The sequence below is a fragment of the Papilio xuthus genome, unplaced genomic scaffold (genome assembly GCF_000836235.2).
Source record: "Papilio xuthus unplaced genomic scaffold, Pxut_1.1 DF824992.1, whole genome shotgun sequence".
NCBI lineage: Eukaryota > Metazoa > Arthropoda > Insecta > Lepidoptera > Papilionidae > Papilio > Papilio xuthus.
The window spans coordinates 1,540,844-1,561,580 of NW_013533657.1; the positions used below are offsets into that span (position 1 = coordinate 1,540,844).

Below are 20,737 nucleotides of genomic sequence, written 5' to 3' on the forward strand. Positions count from 1 at the left end.
AATTTCAATAAAGATGGCTTCCGTCTTTTAGTGTTTGACATATTGTACAATAAGGGAAACAAACATCTGATCAAAAAAATCATTTTGTATTTATAGGACCATGTTTTTAATATTTTGGTTTATTGAAGACAGTCGAATACAGCTGGTAGTAGACTTGGAAATTGCCACAAAGCTAGTCTCCTGTCGTCCTCATCGATGACTAAGCGCCTTTGATAATTTAATAGCAATAAGCACGTATCGATATTTTGCTTATAAAATAAAACATCCATTCTACTATCCCCCGTATCGTGACCGTATGCAGATCAAAATGGACTTACCATTTAGTAGTAATAGGAAGTAAATAAAACAAAACTAATGCAGATTATAGTTTATTATTCCTTTATAAGTTGAATATAATATGAAGTTAAGTTTACAAGCAATGTATTTTTTTTTCGTGATCCAATTAATGGACACTAATACTAAAGAGAAACAGACTACGCCACTTACCGTGGGGGTAGGGTAAAGATGACAAACATTCACTAAAGCTTACATAAAATTGAAGTCTTTATTAACTATTGACTCAACAATTTACGCAAAACAAGTATAAAAGCTACTTTAAAACTTATCGATCGTTTATATTTCATAGGGGAGTTTGACAGCTCCTGTCTTTTAAAAAGCAAAGACATAGTTCATTAAAAAATTAATGTTTAGGATTCAAACACAACCTCTATATTGCTTCCCGTAAGTTTCCGAGACCAAAATCTCTATATAAAACATATTATCATCCCTGTCATTACTTTTGACAAAACAGAGATATAGAACAATATGTTCTAAAAGAAAGCCGAAAGCCTACAGTTTATATTATTGCACTAAACAACATTTTTTTATAGTTTTACAATAGATTGAGATTAAAAATGTTACAAGCTTTTTTTTAATCATTTAAAACAGATAATGCCATTTCCCGAGATATATCATCACTCATCATGTTATTTGTGGCTTCTTCATCATCACTTGACCACCAGCTATCATTATCATCATTAATGAAACATAGGAACAAATCATCTTCATATGTTGGAAAATAGTATTCCGGTTGATCCCATGTCTTTTCAGGCAAGTGCCAGTGTTTTTTTTCTTTTAAATGCTTTTCAAGATTCTTTGCATCATCAAACTTTGTATCACACGACCAGCATTGCTTCAAATATACCTGTCTTCGTATAAAATTCACAACTTTAATCTTGTGATAGAAGAGTAATCCAGTAGTTTCTTTTGTGAATGAGAAATCATGTTTTTGTTCCATATGATCAAGTATGTTTTGATATTCTTTTTCACTGTGATCACAGATTAGGCAAGTGATTAATGGTCCGTTCTCTTCGGTCCATTGTGACCAATCTGGATCGCTGTCAACATCTGAATCCTGGTCACATACGTTGTTGGCCCATTGTTTAGTTTTTTGTACTTCATGATAGTGTTTTTTACATGCTTGATTCATAGTTTTTGGTTTATCACCTAAATAATTCACTAGGAAATATTTATCATACTTTTTGTTACAGGGATTTATTCTCTTATGTCCCTTCTTTCTCATGTGTTCTTTGAGAATGGTTCGATCTTTAAACACACCCTCACAGTATATGCACTGTAGATTCTTTAGTTTTAATGCTATAAAATCTATCAGATCATCCACGAAGATTAAATTTTCTGGTTTAGCAACATAAAAGTTATGCTTTTCAAAAAGGTGATTCAAATAACTAGCCCTTGTTGTATTTGTCTGGCACCGACAAAATAAACATTCTCGTTTATAATTATCATCTTCTCGTTCGAAAGCATGTATTTCCAATAGTTTTTCTAATCTTTTTTGCAGTAAGCTGCTACGAAGTTCCTTGTCTTCGGGATGTATATCACTTAAGAGATAATATTCTTCATTCCTTGACGGAGTACCATCAGGTTTACTGTCCAACAACATTGTGGTGCAAAAGTATGGAAGACCATGATCTGTAAAGAATTTTTTTATGAACAAAACAAACAAATAAACCTACAAAAATCTCTTAATAATCAGTTACTCTCTCTCGCTATCCCCCTAGCTAATATCACATAAGGGGTAATCATTGTTCTTTGTTTAACTCTTAAATTTACTGTGTTCTCAACATCTTTATTGCAAGATTTGGCTGTACCATGTCTTATATATCTACATACCTTATCAGTGTAACACTTTATAAAATTATGGTTAAGGAATTTAATTTGTCAGTTTTATATAAATTCGGTAATTATATTTTTATATATAATATATTTGATGTGATTTAACTATGTATAAGTTCTAATAAAATATTGGTACTATACAGTAATATGAAAACTTATATACAATTTTTCTAGTATAAGGTTTAAAAAAAATACATGAAAGATTTTGTTTTATATCTACAATCCTAACTTGTGTTGTAGAAACTGCTGTTTTATTTTATACTTTAATTGTAGATTTTAAAATTGTGTGTATGTCTATTAATAATGTGTTTGACAACTAACCTTTTAGTCTCAACCTCCAATAAACAAGGTAATCACAGAAATCGGATATTTTATTGACATCTGCGATTACTAAACGGTGTGATACAAATAAATGATTGAGTAAATTGTGTTCTTCCTCAGGTAGAACAAATTTTTCTTCACATAAAATACACGTACAATGTTTCGGTTCATTTGTCTTGAAAATTGTTGCAACTTTACTCTGTTGGTGTAAAGTCAAGGGTCCGAAAAATTGTTTTTCACCTCCTGTTGCCATATTTTTATACAACAATGGCAATGCGGCTCAATAATACTCGATGTATTAGTATAGTTATGGAATTCAATATTATTGATTATTTGTTTGCAGCTCTTGCTTTACAGATTGGGCCGGTGACAAGTATTTTTGGTTTTATCCTCGGTTGGAGAGATAGGCACTGAGACACTGATTTTGGATTAGTCTTGCGAATTTATCTTACGAATACTATTTATTAATAAGTGTATATTCTCACAACGCACTATCTTGCACTTTGGGCATGACGTTGACATTTCAAGGTCAATTATAGATTCATAACGTTACAGACAGATCCAATGTTACCTACCCTCAAAAAGATTTAAACCTAAATCAAATAAAATTACTTTCTTTACAAAAAAGCTTTGCTGCATTTTCAAAAGCCTTAAATAGGTATGTTGTAAACCTTTCCATTACTTTCATTACACCTTACCTTTATCATATTTAACTTGTGTTACTAAGTATTTTATTTTTAATGGTGTTGCGCCAAGGCAACATCATCAATCTCATATTTTAATAGATATTTTAACATAAAATGAAAAAGCCAATTATATTAAAACTCATACTTTATTAAAACTCTCTAAAAATTAAACTCAATTAAAGTAATAGGAACTTGCGAATGCAGTTATTTTAATTCTAATATATAAATGCCACTATGGGTATGTGTATGTTTTAAGCTAAGAACCAAAATTGTTTCAAAATGTTGATATAATTTTAACTCTAACTATACAATAAAAATAATAAAAAAAAGAACCCATTATTCACATTAAAGGATTCAGAAAATTACCGGCAAATTAAAAAAATAAATACAAAATGCTAAATTAAATACATGTTAAAGATATCGTTCTAATTTTTTACAAAAAAAAACTGAAATTTATGTATTCGTAACATAAAGAATTACCAAACTTCACAGGACCAACGTATTGAATATTTTTGATTATTTAAAAAAAATAGCTTTATTAAAATTCTCAAGTTCTACACACAGAGCAGTACGGATCATAATGCGTGGAACATTCTTCAATAAAAAAAATATTTTGTTCCAATTCAATTACATGGTTATAGTATTTTTTTACTTTATACTATATTTACAAAATATCATACATCTAATTACTTAAAGATAAAAAAATAATTATACAGGCGACTCATTTATATCTTAATCTAATTGTCATAAGTTTTAATACCTTTAGTTTTTACCTAGCAGCAAAAAAAGGTTTTATTACAATCATTGGAGTTTGCTGAATTTGTAATTTAATAAAAAAAACTCTTTTATAGCAAAATATAATACTGTTTAACTATGTCAATTGTGGTTGATACTTTAGTCTTCTTTACAAGACGCGTTGGTGTCCACATATAGGTTATTGTACGGAACCGAAGATCCTTTATTTGATGCTGTAACTTGAATAGCATATTTCCTTCCTGGCTTCAATCCTGTCACCTTCTTGACTATCACTCTTGCGCTGAAATATTTTTCATCATTTTTAAACGTTCACCATAGACAATTTTACAAATAAAAAAAAAAACAAAAACATTTTATAGCAAATACTTTTCTTATACTGGCAAACTTGTAGGCAACATTAATTTTTATAATTGGCAACATGCTATGTTAATTTATAAGGTATTAAAAATTACGCAAATTTACTTTTGACTACACAATTACTTTGAGTACTTAATTGAAAAAACTACGAAATTAGAAATTATTTGGTAAAGTTGGAATGTCTAGGTGTCGTGGCAAGAACCTCACGGCGCACAGGTTTATTGGATTAAGTTCAAACTTGGAGCTACGTGGATAACTTTATTAAGTTCACCTTTCGGATATTCGATATCACTTTAGAGTCTAGAGGGACTTCGAAGCCGAATTATTTCGACTTTCGAACTAACTTCATTGTTCACACATACCTAAGAAATATTTATTTTTTAACTTTTATTTTATACTTTTAAACTAATTACGTACATAATTAATTTGACTAGGTTTAAGCCTCTCAGTAACGACGACTTTCGCTCTACAATTGTTTTGGCAATTAGCCAAATATTAATGTATAGAAAATAAAGAAAAAAACCTTGTAAATTTTATGAAAATCATGAATACGTACGGTGTTCTTTGCATGTGATTTACACATTGCGCTTTTGTTCTCCTTGTGGACACACAGATGTTTTCTTTGCTTGGACTCTCCCGTGCCACTATACAATATCTGTAATATAAAAAATAGATAAAGTAATAATACAGATATTCTTTATTCGTAGCAATGAGATACTAATTACTCTGGAGCTCAGAAAAGAAAGCTTTGCAATAAACTCAAGAATATCCTCGTGTTAGGTTATGTTAGGTTATTTTACGACCTTATCAAACATTGTCTTAATGTTTTAAAGCTGATTTTTTAATCTAGTTATTATTGTAGAGGCAGACAGTTTACCTTATAGCATTCGTAGCGTTATGCATTGCTGGAAGGAACGCGATATCAACAGACTTGCAAGATCGACGTGGCCGCAACTCTCTCACTATACCTCCTTCGTCAAATAGCTCAGGTGAACTAATTCCCCATCTGGTTGTCGAGGTTACCAACTAGAAAAATTAAATATTATATTTAATTATTTTTTTAAGATTAAAGATTGTATTTTCTATAGCCGCTTAAAGCTACGGGTTCTAACATATCTGAAATCCACTATCCGGTTATTTAAAGATGTTACAAAATAAAAAGTTACGGAAAAACATTACAAATACCCAAATGAGGAAGGTTATTAATTTATTTGTTTAATGTAATATTTTAATTCTAGTTGTCTCGTATTATGAAATAAATAGATTAAAAATTTGTAAACTTTTCGTCGCACTATTAAAAATATATAATAGCTAACATATTTTAGTAAAGGTGAAAAATCGGAAGTTTAATTCAGGTCTTGTAAAATAAATTGACGTTTTGTTTATTGTCTGAACTATAATATTACCTCGACATTAACAATTTCATCTCTATTCCATTTGCTGGGTACAACACGTATAACGTAACGTAGTTTGAATTCCTCCGAACTGGAGTCAAATTGCACCGAATCTTCGTCACTGGTCTCTTGAATGGATGACGTCATCATTGGTGCAGCCACGAAAAATTTCGAATGTGGTTCTGTTGTTAAAAGAACGCTAGATTAGATTAGATAATAAAATAGGTACAATTATGTATAGTAAAGTGTCCAGTTTAAACGACTTTTTTATTTGGTATAATACCTATGCTCTTAGCCATGTACAGCCTCTTTCCTTTTACCAAGACTTCAACATCGACTGCTCCTCCACAAGAAGAAATCGACACCCAAATCCCGCCCCCCACTCCTACACCTGCCTGTAAAATGTAAACCATAGTAAAAAACAATATTTTTTTAAAACAAAGTTAAATACAGACTTTTTTCGGAATTAAAAATTAGTGGAGTTAGTTTAAATCATTTTTTTTTATAACAGAAGGGAGCAAACGAGCAGCGGGAACACCGAAGTGTTCAACGACGCCCATGGACATTAGCAATACCAGAGGAACCGTAGATGCGTTGCCGGCCTTTGAGATAGTGATAAGCTCTCTTCTTGAAGGACCCTAAGTCGTAAGTTAATCTTTATTTGTTTTTTATATCTACATTAAATAAACTTCAATAAAATCTTAATGTCTTAATTATCTCTTTGCCGTCAGTAATGTTGCCAAGAATTTTTTAATCATACTCACCTTGAAATAGTAAACAGTTTTTCCTTTAATTTCATTTCTCAAGGGAATATTTTCGCGCAGTCTCTTTGCGGTGGAGGTTCGAGGTCGGACGGTGCCTGTGGCTAGGAGAGACCCAGCTCGTCTGTCTCTTGATACACCAAATATACTCACGAAATATGTCTATAAAAACAATATATTGTTATAGTTACGAAGAAAAATCCGACACTGTGTCGGTGTACCGGCGCAACACTAGCCTTACTAAAATGTCAACGTTTACGTCCCCTCACTAATCATTCTGACACTTGTCTTTGGTAACGAAAGCACGCAATTCGCGCCAAATGATTCTAACTAATAATGTCTAAAATAATCAACTAGTTGGTTCGTTATTATCTTAAAGTTTAAGCCGATATCTAAATGAACTATAAATAGGCTATTTCTTTATATTAAATAAAGAAAACGAGCATTGGAAACACGAAGGTGTTCATCGACGCCCATGTCTGTAACACCACCAGAGACCGCTGATGCGTTGCCAGCCTTTGAAAAGATGATACGCTCCCTTCGTTGTAGCGGTTTGATTTGGTTTATTTTCATTATTGTAAGTTTTTATGTGAAAGTAAGACACCGACGATTGAGTTATGAATTAAAAAAAAATGATAATGAAAGAGAGTAGTATGTCTTTGATGCTTACTACACTTGGATCCAAATTTTCAATGACATGATGAGTTCTGTCGCCGACGCAAGCTATCAGCGGATCTTCACTGCTTACTTTTGTACTTCGACCTAAAATAATTGATACTTAATTTGAAATGATTCGAACGACGGCGTAAATTATATTATACCATAGGGCAACTCCATCCGCGTGGGATTAAAAAATAGATATCAGCCGATTCTCAGAACTACTGAATATGTATATCAAAGGAGTACGGTAATTTTTATTTAAATTTTACATTCTGATACGAGGATTTTATATATAACATAAGACACTTATGTAATACGATCGAAGCTCAATTTTTAGTTATTACTTAAATGTTACCTATATATATTTTTATTATAGATTTTTTTACTGCTAGGTATAATGGTATGAAAATTCTAAACTACATACTCATCATCAACCTGCCCTTATCCCTATCGAGGGTCGGCACAGCATGTACTACTCCTCCATACATCTCTATCAGCCGTCATATTCGAGTCTACCCCCTTCTTACGCATATCCTCTTTCACGCAGACATTCCATACTTTTTTTGGTCTTCCTCTACCCTTGTAGCCATCCACATTCAATCTCATTACTTTTTTGATTATATCATCATCATCCCTCCTCATAACATGTCCAAACCACGCTAATCTTTTACTCCTCAATTTCTCGATCACTGGCGCTACTTTCAAACTTCCTTTAATATACACATTTTTAACTTTATCCTTCCTTGTCACACCACACATCCATCTTAGCATACGCATTTTAGCTACATGCAATCTTCTTTCATCCGAAACCTTGGAATACCTTACATACTATTAAATTATTATGTATTTATTTCATAAAGCAATAATATGTCACTTACCGAACTTTTTCCTTCTATAAATGTTTTTAAAGTTGCCCTCGTAAATGTTAAATCCATCTATGTCCAGTTCTACTTTGTTGTCCGCTTCAACTGAAGTACTGTGATGGGTAGCATTGCTATAACGATCCCGTTGCTTCGAGCTATCCATATCTGGATTCGATCTATTTTCTTCGGAGTTGAAACGAGACGCTTTATTTTCTGAACGACTCGCTCTGACATCGCTTTGGGCAGCGCAGAGTGACGTGTAGTTCTTTCTGTGTGATGCAACGACGCAGTATGTAGTTGATTGCGGATCTATTGGACTGCGAATAAAAATTATTCTTTAATATACGTACTTGAGAAAAATTGATTTATAATATAATCACGAGAAAACTGTTTAATTTACAATCATAAGACTCTAACTTACGCAAAATTGATGATGGTTATAAGCTATGTGTTTTTGGGATAACTTTGCTTTTTTACTATTTTCTTTAAATATAATATTAATTGGTTTCAAAACTTTTATAAACTGAAAACTATAAAATTAGTTGTCGGTTGAACTGATGTTTATATCTTTGGAACCGCTCAACGGATCTTGATGAAATTTGGCACAGATGTTGACCATAGTCGGGAAGAAAACGCAAGATACTTATTAAGTTTTTTTTTTAATTCCGTGCGTACGGAGTCGCGGTCGGCAGCTAGGTCGATAAATGATTGCAAAAAGTAAAATGACGATAGCTATAACGATTAAGTGATACACATAATTGAAGACAAAACCAGCAAAGATAGTATTGTTATTTTTATTGACCTGACATACATTGTTTTAGTTGGATTGTATTCATTGGTGGAACAGGTTGATCAAGGGCCATAAAAATACAAAATAAACAAGTCCCATATTGTCAACGATAGAGATAAATTACGATAGATAGTCTAAGAGCATATCATAGTATGGTCATGTAAAGAAGAGGCCGCAGGACTGCGTTGATTTGGCACTACAACTTTCCCTCCCTGGTCGCAGATTCAGAGACAAACCCAAAACGAGACGGATATACGCGGTAAAAGACATGAGTGAGTGCTTAGTCTCAGAAGAAGATATAGACAGAGTGAAATGGAAGAGACGGATTAGGAAACCTGGCCCCACCACATTTTGGGATGCAAGCGAGGCAGGGAGAGAGTCTAACGAGCATGTTAACATTGCTAATAATCAGATTAAAAGATTCGTCGATTAAAGGCCATTAGAATAACTGAACGTAGGCACGAGAAAAATCGATGTCGCAATTATATAAATAACTGCTTAAGGGCCAATTATAAATTTCTATGTCGGATAGCGAACACTAGTGTTACCCGCTGTAGAAACGCGAGGCGTTTCGAAAATCCTATTGAAATACGTTAAAGGTAAGATGACTCTAACCGATTACAGTATACGGGTCCGATACTTTTGAAAAAGTCGTCCATACCTAATCGAGATTGGAATTTTTCAATGTTTCTTCACTTTGTTTTTCATTGACTTTTTTTTTAAATTGTCTACGAGGACGAGCGCACTATGTGGAATTTAAATCGGGAATTTGAAAGAGTATGCGTTGCGTTAGGTCTACGCCGGCGTTATTATGAAAAAAACAATTGAAATCGTAATTTGTAAGAGTACCCATTATTACCAGAACCATAGACCTTTAAATAGAAAGCAATTAGAAATATATTCCACAGTTTGTAAGTGCCCTTATAGGGTGTACAAAAACAAACTTAAATCGATTAAGCGTGTATTTCAAGTTACGTAAATGGTTAAGTTATCACCATTTGGACTTAATTTGATGTCATCCAGACAATTACTAGATGTAGAAGAATGATGTAAAGGAGGCCGCGATTGTTTTAATTGCTTGTATAATTATATGCTGCGACATCAATACTAATTACGACCAGAGACAATAATTTGTAACAGTTGTAACTCATTAGCGGCTTATTTGTTACCGTTTTTCTAATTTGCATAGACAAAAAATTGATCACAAGAATAAAGTATCGGGGTACCTGTGCATCGAATCCAAAGTTGAATCCAGATTAATATAAAAACTAAACTCAAATAATTCCTGAATGATTTCTACGAAGAAAGTATTGTTAAGTCTCTTAACATTTCAATTGAGAAGAACTTGAGTAATTGGTCATCATCAACTCAGTATACGTCCCCACCGAGGGGCTCGGAGCCTACCCTAAGTTAAGGGTGATTAGGCCATAGTCGACCACGCTGGCCAAGTGCGGGTTGGTTGACTTCACACATATCTTCGAATTTCTTCTCAGATATGAGAAGGTTGAATTACGATGTTTTCCTTCACCGTAAGAACGTCGGATAAATGTACATATGTAAATCGGAAATCGAAAAACACATTGGTACATGGCGGGATTGGAACCCAGGACCTGCAGATTGTAAGTCAAGTGCTTGACTCCTGATCCACCGACGCTCAATTGGTATGAGTGATTGGTCTCTTCAATTAAATTTGGTTTTCGTAAAAGAGCATAAGATTTACTTTAAAAAGATATAAAAACCGTTTGATAGTGAAAACATTTCATTAATGTAATAAAATAACTTGATCTTCCAGAATAAATCACTATTTGGATTAACAGTTCCAATCCTTAGTTCAGGGTTATTATTGAATCGAGCAAAATTCAACTTTGATGTAATAGTAATAAAGTTGCTATTACATTTTCAATTCATACGGATGCAACATCACAAAAAGTTGATGGAATGAAGCTTGCCTATAGTTAGTGTTTATTCTATTTAAGCCAGCGAGTGGTATTCGCTACATATAGTCGCGATGAGTTATAAGGACGATTTGTGTATAATTATACAGACCGACAAGTTACAATACGTTCGTAATATGTACTTAATTGATTTTATTGCACCTTTAGTCTCACCGGTTTCGTAACTGTATCAATGAATATTTACAAATTAATATTTTAATGTAAGTATTTTACTTAAACGTTATGTGGATACTCCAAATGGATTTCTTTTCTTACTAGTTGTCTGGTAACTTCGTCGGAATTAAAAAATATATATTAGTCTACGTTTTCTTCCAGACTATGTTTTACATTTGTTTAAGTTCAGCGGGATTCAAACTGCCGTTAGGGAAATACCTACAAACATTCATACATTCATATATTTTATTTATTATTAATATTATTATATAAATGCAAATGTTTAGATAGATGGATGGATGTATGTTAGAAGGTACATATATCCAAAACTGCGGCATGGATCTCACTGAAATTTGCCATAGATTTTGAACATAGTCTGGAACAACATATAGCCTACTTATTAAGCTTCTTTTTTCGGTTCGGTGTCGCGGGGGAGTTTATAATAATGTGTCAAGAAAGTTTAAATAATTTAAGTTTTTTAATAATTAGCTCATTCTTTTATATGATATCGGTAAATATGAAATATAAGATTTTATAGTTTAAAGCGGTGTATAAGTTGAAATCGGTGTTATTGTTAGATTCCATTGCTAAGCTTGACCAATTAGTTAACCTTAAATGGTCAAGTTGTAACCGCGATAAGGCGGACGCGAAAAACAGAAAGCAGGTTCAGTGGACTCTTCGCGTAAGTCATTACAAAGTTGGGACGCGAGTACATTGGTATGATTTTTCCTGAATAAGGGGGATATTTACAATGAAATAATCTGTAGCTACTTTTATGTATACTTTTTAGTTCGTAACGTTATTTCGTAGTTTAAAGCAATGGTAACGTAATAAAACGGACAGAGGATTTATAATATTTGTAAAAGCAGATAACGGTTTCTAAGTAATAAAAAGACGTATTTCCAAATGACAGACATAGTGCATTCGCTTCGAAGCTATTCTATGGATAGAACTGACAATAACTTTCGATAAGTCACGTAATTGTCGCGCGTCAGTTCCATACATTTTTGAAGTTCGCTATGGAATCCCTTCCAAGTGAATTTCAAAAATGTTCCTAGCTTATTATTTAGTCATAGTCTCTTAAGAACCTATTGTGCGTTCCTACGGTGATACTAATGTTCGTTTAAATTAAATAAGTATAAAAGTGTATCTACATATGTCGAGAATAGGCAGTTATAAGAAATATATATATTTGAGTTGTGTGAATTCACCCTTTAAAAGATATATCTAATGCCATGTAGGGCGTATCATAAATTCATATATACTCGTTCTTGTGACGATCATACAGTGAGTCGCATTGGTTCGCGAGAGTTATGGCTAACGGTGCTACCGCACTGACAGCTTTTTATTGAGATATTTTGTTCTGGTAACAGTGATTTAGGATCGAGATCTCACAGTTTACAGTTGCCACAGATTAATAAGCTACAGGACACGCACTTATCCATCTTGTGCGTCGTTGCTTTGATTTCTTGACACATGGCCTGTCTTCCAGATTTAATGAGCTATGTTTTTCACAGATACATCTTGGCGTAAATGCTGTTAGTAATTGTATTATTTATAGTCTTTGAATTATTTTTTTTCCAGACCTTTAGTGTAGTGCAACTTGGAACTAACGAACAACTTTGAATATTATGAAAACTGACTTTAATACAGCATATTAAAATGATACCACTTGTCTCCTGTAAACTTTTTATTATAATTAAGTATGTCTTATTCATTCTGTAGTTTGTGGGATATCCAATTTCAAATATTGGAATCAAAGATATAAAACCTATAGACGAGGACTGAGTGCTTTGTACAAATTTGACGTCTAATTGGGAATCGATTTTCGAAATGTTATTTTGTATTGAAAATGGTAACACTGAGGAAATTTATCCCAATAGGCCGTCAGAGGTTTTTTTGGATATGTGGTCCGGTTGTGATATCCATAGATTATATAGCTATGGTTGGAATATTGAAAGGTAGGAGTTTACGAGAGCGTTGGTGGCTCAGGAGTTTAAGCACTTGACTTGCAATCTGCAGGTACTGGTTTCGAATCCCGTCATGTACCAATGTGTTTTTCTATTTCCGATTTACATATGTACATTTATCCGATGTTCTTACGGTGAAGAAAAACATCGTGATGCAACCTGCATATATCTGAGAAGAAAATCAAAGATATATGTGAAGTTAAACAACCCGCACTGGGCCAGCGTGGTTGACTATGTCCTAGTCACCTCTAAATTAGGGTAGGCTCCGAGCCCCTCGGTGGGGACTTATAGTGAGCTGATGATGATGAGTTCACTAAGCGAAACGCACAACTAAACAATACCTAAGGCAGTTTATACGTGTTGTCTTTGTTTGGTTAAGACTCTTTAATTCAATATTAAAGGTTTTACTTACCTTGGATCCCAATTGGCCGAGAGCCTGCGTCGCGATCGCACGCGTAGCCGCAACCGAACCCGTCTCGTTGACTCGCCTCGCACGCTCACCGCCACTGTTCCACCATTAGATGATGATAACTATAGGAAAACAAATAATAATTAACTAAAAACTATGACTGCTGTAACCGAGGTTTTCTGAGACAAAAATCTTCTATTTATCTTATTCCATTCAAAACAAAGCGGTAGACTAATGTCACCACTTGCAATTGATGCTATCCTGGTACTAAACATATTATGTATGTTGACTTGTGCCACGATTTAACCAGTGTTATTTTATTAGTAAAATAAGGAATATTAGTTATCCAATACTGAACAAATACAAAATGATAATTAATTAGTTAACTAATTAAAACAAACAAAACTTGTTACGATTTCTTTTTCACGTTAGTTATTAAGAAATAATATAAACCAGTTTATTATCAGTGAGCATTAAGAAAAAGTTTATTAAATTGCAGCTCGAAAAATGTAGTTAGCTTTAATTCCATTACTTCAATGACCGAGTTACAGTTTATAAATAATGCTTAGTAAATAAAGTGTTGGCTAAGCTCACAACTACCTTATAAAGGTGTAAACATAGCAATAATGTAATCAATTAAATGCTATAAATGTAAATGTTTTTGAATTAAAAAAAGTAGTCTGTATCATCTAAAAGCAATCAAATATACAAATATTTACATATAGATGTTTGCTTCTTAAGATGTTACTGACCGACGTTACACGGTGTAATGTTACGAGGAATTATGTATATCAAGCGACTCATCGCTTTCTCAGGGGCCACACAAAGTGCATTCGCTACTAAGCGATTCTATAACAAACTTCAAAATGTATGTAACTGACGGGCGACTATCACATGACTTATCGAAAGTTATTGTCAGTTCAATAGATTGTCTAGCTCCGCAGATTTCCCTGTAACACTACGAACTGACTGTACATAAGCATGTAGCAGTGTAACATGTTACATTACACCGTGTAACTTTGGTCAGTACCCTCTAGGAATGATGGTGGTGTATCAGCTTATTAAAAATAATTGTACAAAATACTCGTACCTGTAAGATATATTTTTCTTGATGTCGTATAAGTACTGATAATGTTTTCACATCCGTCCCCTCGTATTCTTCTAGAAGACTTAGATTTCCTATTAAAGATAATAAAATTTTAATAATTTTGAAATATATTTTTCATTTAAAGAATGATTCACTCAAGTCGTCGTTTTTACCTCCGTCATTGTCCCCTGAACTTCCTCTGTACAGGCCCCAGTGGAATGATGACGAGCAGGGGCTGATGGTGATGTAGACATGAGACTCTGGTATTAGTGATGTGTTTAACTCGAGGCTGGAAACAAATTAATTCTGTTACATGACGCAAAAATAACAGGACTTTGAACACCACAGGCAATTAATAATCTTCTATTCAATAAGATTTGTAGAATGAAATAGGTTTCACTTTTCGTTATTTGAAATAATATAATTTCAAAAAGTGTTTAGATTAAAATGACCTTGAAAAGAAAAACAAAACAAATCTTTAAAGTCGGCGAAGTTCTGCGTCAATCCGAGTTTGATTTGAAGTAAACAAAACCAAGTCATATGTATCAAAATGGTAGTTAAAATCCTAAGGATCTAGTTATACTATGAAAGGATCGTCTCGAAAAATGAAGGGCAATACTCCTATATAACCCTTTGCACGGAATACGTCCTTAACACGCTCGCTGCTTATGCCTTTATATGGAGCTTTGAGATCCTAGTACTTACGCATCATACATGGTATAAGATACTGAACAAGTTTGAACACTTATAAACTTGGCACGTGCGAGATTTACTATTTTTGAAACAATAAGAATCAATAAATAGCACTTATAAGAAATATCGTCGGTCGTTAAACCGATGCGACGTTGTTTTTTTAAAAAACGACGCGCACTAGTGCTGTTATTGTTGATTCGACCAAAAAAGTACCAGGATCTCAGAGAATATAGAAGTAAAGTAAGCAGAGTAGTACACAGAGAGAGAGAGGGAGAAAGAGACAGAGGAGAGAGTAGTATTTGATGCTTATTTGTCTAACGAACGAGATTATGAGATCCTAGTAGAGATAAAGATAAAGATAGTTTTTATTTATCTTATAAAAAAAGTTCCTAAGTTCCTAGTACTCTACAAAATTCTACAAAAATCTCCAATGTCTTTCAAATAGCCTAATATTATTTTATTGTATCTGCAAACATTTTACATGCAAAAAAGTCCCAGTGGTTTAAAACTTTTCTTAATCTTAAACTTCTTGAATTGTTTTCAGTTCTATGATAATACCAAATAATATTAGACTGTCTTGAGTTTGATATTAAATTTTGATAATTTGAAATTCAATAAATGAACTCGCTTGACCGGTCACATTATAATATAAAATCAAATATTTTACATAAGTACATTTTCATATACTATAGAACTAATTAATAATAATAATAATAAATATTATATAATATCAATTTTCGTAATAATCGCCTAATGGTTAAGGGTACCGTTTTCCGATCACGTGGTCGAGAGTTCGAATCCACAAGCCTAAAGCTTAGTTGGATAGGTACAATAAATATTAATAAATTAACAAATATCTGCTTCTATTTAAAAAATTAAATTAAAAATATTTATAATAATATTCAAACAAATTCAGTTTGAAAAGTTATTCTGCTTGATAAATTACAAAACGAAGTGAAACCGATGTCAATCTATAGCTTGGCACTTGAAAAACACTAAGAAGAAGTATCTTTTAGTCTTTTGTAATTTAAGAAACGCTCTACCTTTTGCTTTCTCCTCTGTCCAACTTGTAGAGCGTCTGATTGTCTATGGGCAGCCAGTGGCGGTCGATCCTGGAGCGGAGACGAGTGACAAGCACGCTGGGGGCAGCCAACCCTTCGCCCGCTGCCTGCAGTGCAATTAGTACAGCAAGACGTGTACTCAGACTGCTCATGTTCCTATAACAAATAATTAGTATAGTATTTTTCAAATGTTTTGGCCGCTCAGACCATTACAACGCTGCACAGAGTAGGTGTAGCGCAGCAAGCATGACCTTGAGCCTACAAGATGTTTGAAAAGACTTATAATTAAGAAACATATTCATCTGGTTCCTGGGAAAATAACAGGATGGTCACCACAATATGTGTACACTTAATATGCGAAGATTTAAATATAATGTTTAATAGATCAAACATTAACAAAAACGAAGTTGTATATCAGATGATGGGCAACAACGTAATTGCTTCCCAAAACGATTCGCATTTATTTCGTACCCATTAAACCGTTGATCGAAGTACAATGTGCGTGGCTTCGCTTCCGAACACTTAGAGGTTTGAACAATAGCTTCGGTTACCCGACGTCCATTGGAGTGTTATTTGAGGCCATAAACAACGATTCCATTTCAGATCCATACTATTATCGGATAGAAATAGAATTATGTGTAACTTTTGTGATTGCTTTGAATTTTTACATTGTATTAGAATGATTTGCTATCGATTTTAATACCAATATTACCTTTATAGAATAACTAGCTATAGCCCACGACTCCACCGGTGTTGAATTAAAAAAAAACTTAACTAGTAGCCTATGTGTTCTTTCAGACTGTGTTCTACATCTATGCCAAATTTCAGAGAGATCCGTTATGCCGTTTCGGAGATATCTTTAAACTTACATCCATCCATTCATCCATAGTTCTAAACATTCATATTTATAATATTATTATATAAAAATATTATAGTAAAATAAAAGCGTAAATAATGTAAATAATTAAATAAATGATGTTCGATCGTCGTCGATTCTCAATAAAATAAGTTCTATTAGAATCTTAATAAGTGAACATGCGTTTGCCTAACGCTATAGAAGATTGCGCATGCGCATTTTCAATTTATTTCTTACTTAAAATAAGTTCGAAGGTAATAAAAGTTTTAATTACAATAACAAATATCCCGCGGAAATTAACTTCTATCTATTAATTTTATGAGTCTGACGGTCGCTGAGTTTACGATCGCAGCGCCCCCAACGTCGGCGATCGCAGCAATAACGAAGTTTTATTGTAAACATATGGCCACTTCATTCATTAAAATGGCGCTTCATTAAATTTTATTTTAATTAGTTATTTATTTAAACATATTAAAACCCATCTTATGTTACTGTAACATGAATGAGAAGTAATCTTAATTCTATACATCATCATCAGCTCACTATACGTCCCCACCGAGGGGCTCGGAGCCTAGCCTAAGTTAAGGGTGATTAGGCCATAGTCAACCACGCAGGCCCAGTGCGGGTTGGTTGACTTCATACATATCATAGAATTTCTTCTCAGATATGTGGAACATCACGATGTTTTTCTTCACCGTAAGAACGCCGGATAAATGTATACATATGTAAATAGAAAACTCATTGGTACATGGCCGGATTCGAATCCAGGACCTGCAGATTGCAAGTCAAGTGCTTGACCCCTGAGCCACCGACGCTCCTAATTTTACACAATTACTACACAATTAGCAGTGTTAAAGTTATCTGAGAAAAAATTACATATGTAAAATTATATGTCTATTGTGATCCCTTTCATTTCCTTTTAAAATAACGAGATAACAATAAAAGTCGCGATAACTATTTCACAGACTTTAGAACACAATTTAATCAAGAAATCAGTTAACTATTCGACTAATCACATACACACATATAATTTTGATTGTATATAAGAAGATCCTTCACATCCCGTTTTATTTATGAACAAGTCAACTTTTTTTTATATCATAAAGTGTTTGCGTGTATGTGTGTGTTATACGAACATGCGACCACCTGAATTCGCCGCTATAGCGAAGCGACCGCAGCCCATAGACATTCGCAGTTACATGCGTCGCCAACCTTTAATCGAAGGAGTAGGGGCTGCACAGGAAGAGGATATATCCCTTACGTATACGTCCTCTCCTCGGTCAAATACAATTCTAGGAAATACGATTAATATTTTTATTATTATTACATTTTTTTTGTCATAATAAACAAGATTTTGCAAATACCTAGCATAGTTAATATTGTCCAAGTACTAACGTTGCAGACATTAATTACTAGATGGCACACGCCACTATCAATTTGTCTCCTTTATTACTTCTACTTACGTTTGACAGTTAAAAGATTAGCTCCCAGTGGACCTAGCCTGTGAATCTGTTTCCACACGTAAGCATGTTTCGTAACAAGCAACTTATAATTAACTGGCTCAATACATTAAAACCTCCTTTGTATAATGTGACAAAAACAAAATAAAGATTTTTTTTAATACCATAATTTGCAACGTATCAGTATGTTATCAGTGAAATACAAGTACTAAAAACATATGTCGTCCCTCTCAGTCTTCCTTAATAAAATGAGATAGCAATATGACGTCAGTTAGTTACGTCGAAACTTGTGCTACTTTCAAATGAATTTAAAATTTGAATCCCGCGATGACGTCACGAAATTTTCGTAATGAAAATGGAGAAAAAATACGTTACTAAAACCATTTAAATAATTTTGGACGTATATATTTAAATAACTGTTCTATAAAGGAAATACGGTAACGTACATATTTCTTTTATTTAGGTATCTCAGTATGTTTCCATAGTTGTTTCAACCATAAAACAGCAAATTATATGTTTTTCCAGACTTCTACATCATATCTCATGTTGTATTCTGTACGATGTTGTATTATTAAACGTGTGTAAAATCTACGCATGGAATTAAAACAAAACCTAGTAGCTTATGTGTTCTTCCAGGCTATCTGCTACATCTGTACTAAATTTCAGCGCTATCCATCCAGCGGTTCTAATGATACTTCTAACAAACATCCATCTAAACATTCGCATTTATAATATTAGTACGATTAGACGAAGTATAGTTGAATTCAATGGAAATGACAAATTATATATACAAATCATATCTCGAATTGACAATGTGTTATTGTCTGTAGGTTTATTTTGGATCTGTGTTTCAACAAAATGGAAAATACACGTCTGTTTTAATAAGCCTGGAATTACAGAGTTAAAAAGGTAAAATTGTTTATTTTATTTTGTTATTATTTCTCATTTCCATTGAATTCTACTATAAATATTTTAATGTAATTTAATCCTCTTTCCCTTCCCACCCTTTTGCTAATAAGGAAATGATGAGAAGTGGAAGTGGGGTTTCCGGATGAGAGGATGCATAAAAACATATTCTTTCGGTGCATCCTCTCCTCTGTCGATTAAAGGTAGGCAACGCATATGCAATTGCGTATGTCTATGGGCAACGGTCTCTTCGCTATTTGAGCGATTTCAAGCGGCTGCTCATTTGCCACATTATGACAAAAGAACTTAAAAGTCTAAACTTTAACTAAAGTTAAAACACTTACAGGTTCACGAAAGCTTTACACAAAAACTCTAAGATTGGTACCAAAAAGTTTTAATGTACCCTCAAGGATCGTAGATAAAAACATATTCACCAAACTTAGATTGTCGTTGAATTTAAGTTTTTATGAAAGGCTTAAAGATTATAGGTTTATAAACTAAACTTTTGTTCTATTTTTTCGCATCGATTAAACTTTGGCTGACGCGTCTAGTCTTGCGGGTGCTTGTGAGGGCTCCTGAATGATGGTAATTTTGATGGTTTTTATAAAAATTCACGAAAAAAGATGTTTTTATTGAATGTTGTGATATTTTATTTATTTCTAGGAAATTTATTACCTAAGTAATATTTTGTTGTGTAGTTTTCAACTTGTAACTTACACCACTTTTACAAAAAGAGCTTAAGTTGCGAACTTACATAAAAAGAAAATTGTAAGCACTTCTCGAGTAACTTCGTTTTAGTTCGAACATCTTAACGAAAGTTGAAAACTATTTGCTAAGTAACAAGTATTTATGTTAAACTGGAAATAAGTATTTCGATAATAAATAATAATCGAAACATAGACGAACAAAACGAACGAAATAAATGACATATTTGGACTGTACTCACTGCAGACAAATGGTTATACTACATTTTAACCGAAAGTAGGAGGTCCTAAATTCGCCTATTTATTTGTAAAATATTATTGTATTTTTTTATAACAGTTTCTGTTCCTTCTTAATATTTTTTACTTATCGCCCTTTATTGTCTCTTTTACCTCAGGTGATATATTCTTTAAATCGTTGAATTAATGACTCATGGAGATAACACGTAATACTGAATCATAGGGTACCTTATACAGTTATGGCTTCTTGTTTTAAGATCAAAAGAGTATTATTGTATTCCATATTATTACTAACATTATTTAGATTTTTAATACTTTTTAATTCTCCTCTTTATATAAGACTTAAACAAGCTGTCGCCCGCGGCTCTGTCCGCGCGGAATAAAAAACATAATTAGAGGCCTATGCGTTCTTTCAGAGCTGTTCCGGGGATACCATCAAACAAACATCCATCTAAACATTCGCATTTATAATATTAGTAGGAAGTA

At 33.2% G+C, this 20,737-nt stretch overlaps 2 protein-coding genes across 2 annotated transcripts in view; both read right to left on the bottom strand.

Annotated features, from left to right (window-relative positions):
- Positions 1-358: 358 nt before the first annotated feature.
- On the bottom strand, positions 359-3,023 carry LOC106126546 (zinc finger protein 277). The gene is made up of 2 exons (XM_013324262.1): positions 2,494-3,023; positions 359-1,968 (listed from the first exon to the last, which is right to left on the bottom strand). The coding sequence occupies exons 1-2, from the start codon at positions 2,744-2,746 to the stop codon at positions 911-913; spliced, it is 1,311 nt and encodes a 436-aa protein (XP_013179716.1). The 5' UTR covers positions 2,747-3,023; the 3' UTR covers positions 359-910.
- Positions 3,024-3,323: 300 nt separating this feature from the next.
- LOC106126915 (uncharacterized) overlaps positions 3,324-20,737 on the bottom strand; it is a 28,471-nt gene continuing 11,057 nt past the window's right edge. Inside the window, exons 2-13 of the mRNA XM_013324829.1 lie at positions 16,071-16,244; positions 14,508-14,623; positions 14,338-14,426; positions 13,251-13,369; positions 7,986-8,287; positions 7,118-7,209; positions 6,451-6,609; positions 5,970-6,081; positions 5,699-5,868; positions 5,170-5,318; positions 4,849-4,947; positions 3,324-4,215 (exon numbers count right to left, since the gene is read on the bottom strand). Of these exons, the coding sequence (XP_013180283.1) occupies positions 4,074-4,215; positions 4,849-4,947; positions 5,170-5,318; positions 5,699-5,868; positions 5,970-6,081; positions 6,451-6,609; positions 7,118-7,209; positions 7,986-8,287; positions 13,251-13,369; positions 14,338-14,426; positions 14,508-14,623; positions 16,071-16,244 (1,723 nt within the window). The 3' untranslated portion in view covers positions 3,324-4,073. The remainder of the gene's footprint in view (positions 4,216-4,848; positions 4,948-5,169; positions 5,319-5,698; positions 5,869-5,969; positions 6,082-6,450; positions 6,610-7,117; positions 7,210-7,985; positions 8,288-13,250; positions 13,370-14,337; positions 14,427-14,507; positions 14,624-16,070; positions 16,245-20,737) is intronic.

What these genes read in the sequence shown, in the direction of transcription:
- LOC106126546 (XM_013324262.1), bottom strand. Translation starts at nt 2,746, where the DNA reads ATGGCAACAGGAGGTGAAAAACAATTTTTCGGACCCTTGACTTTACAC. An exon ending in TTGGAGGTTGAGACTAAAAG is followed by an intron (nt 1,969 to 2,493) that starts GTTAGTTGTCAA and finishes AATTCTTTACAG; the next exon opens with ATCATGGTCTTCCATACTTT.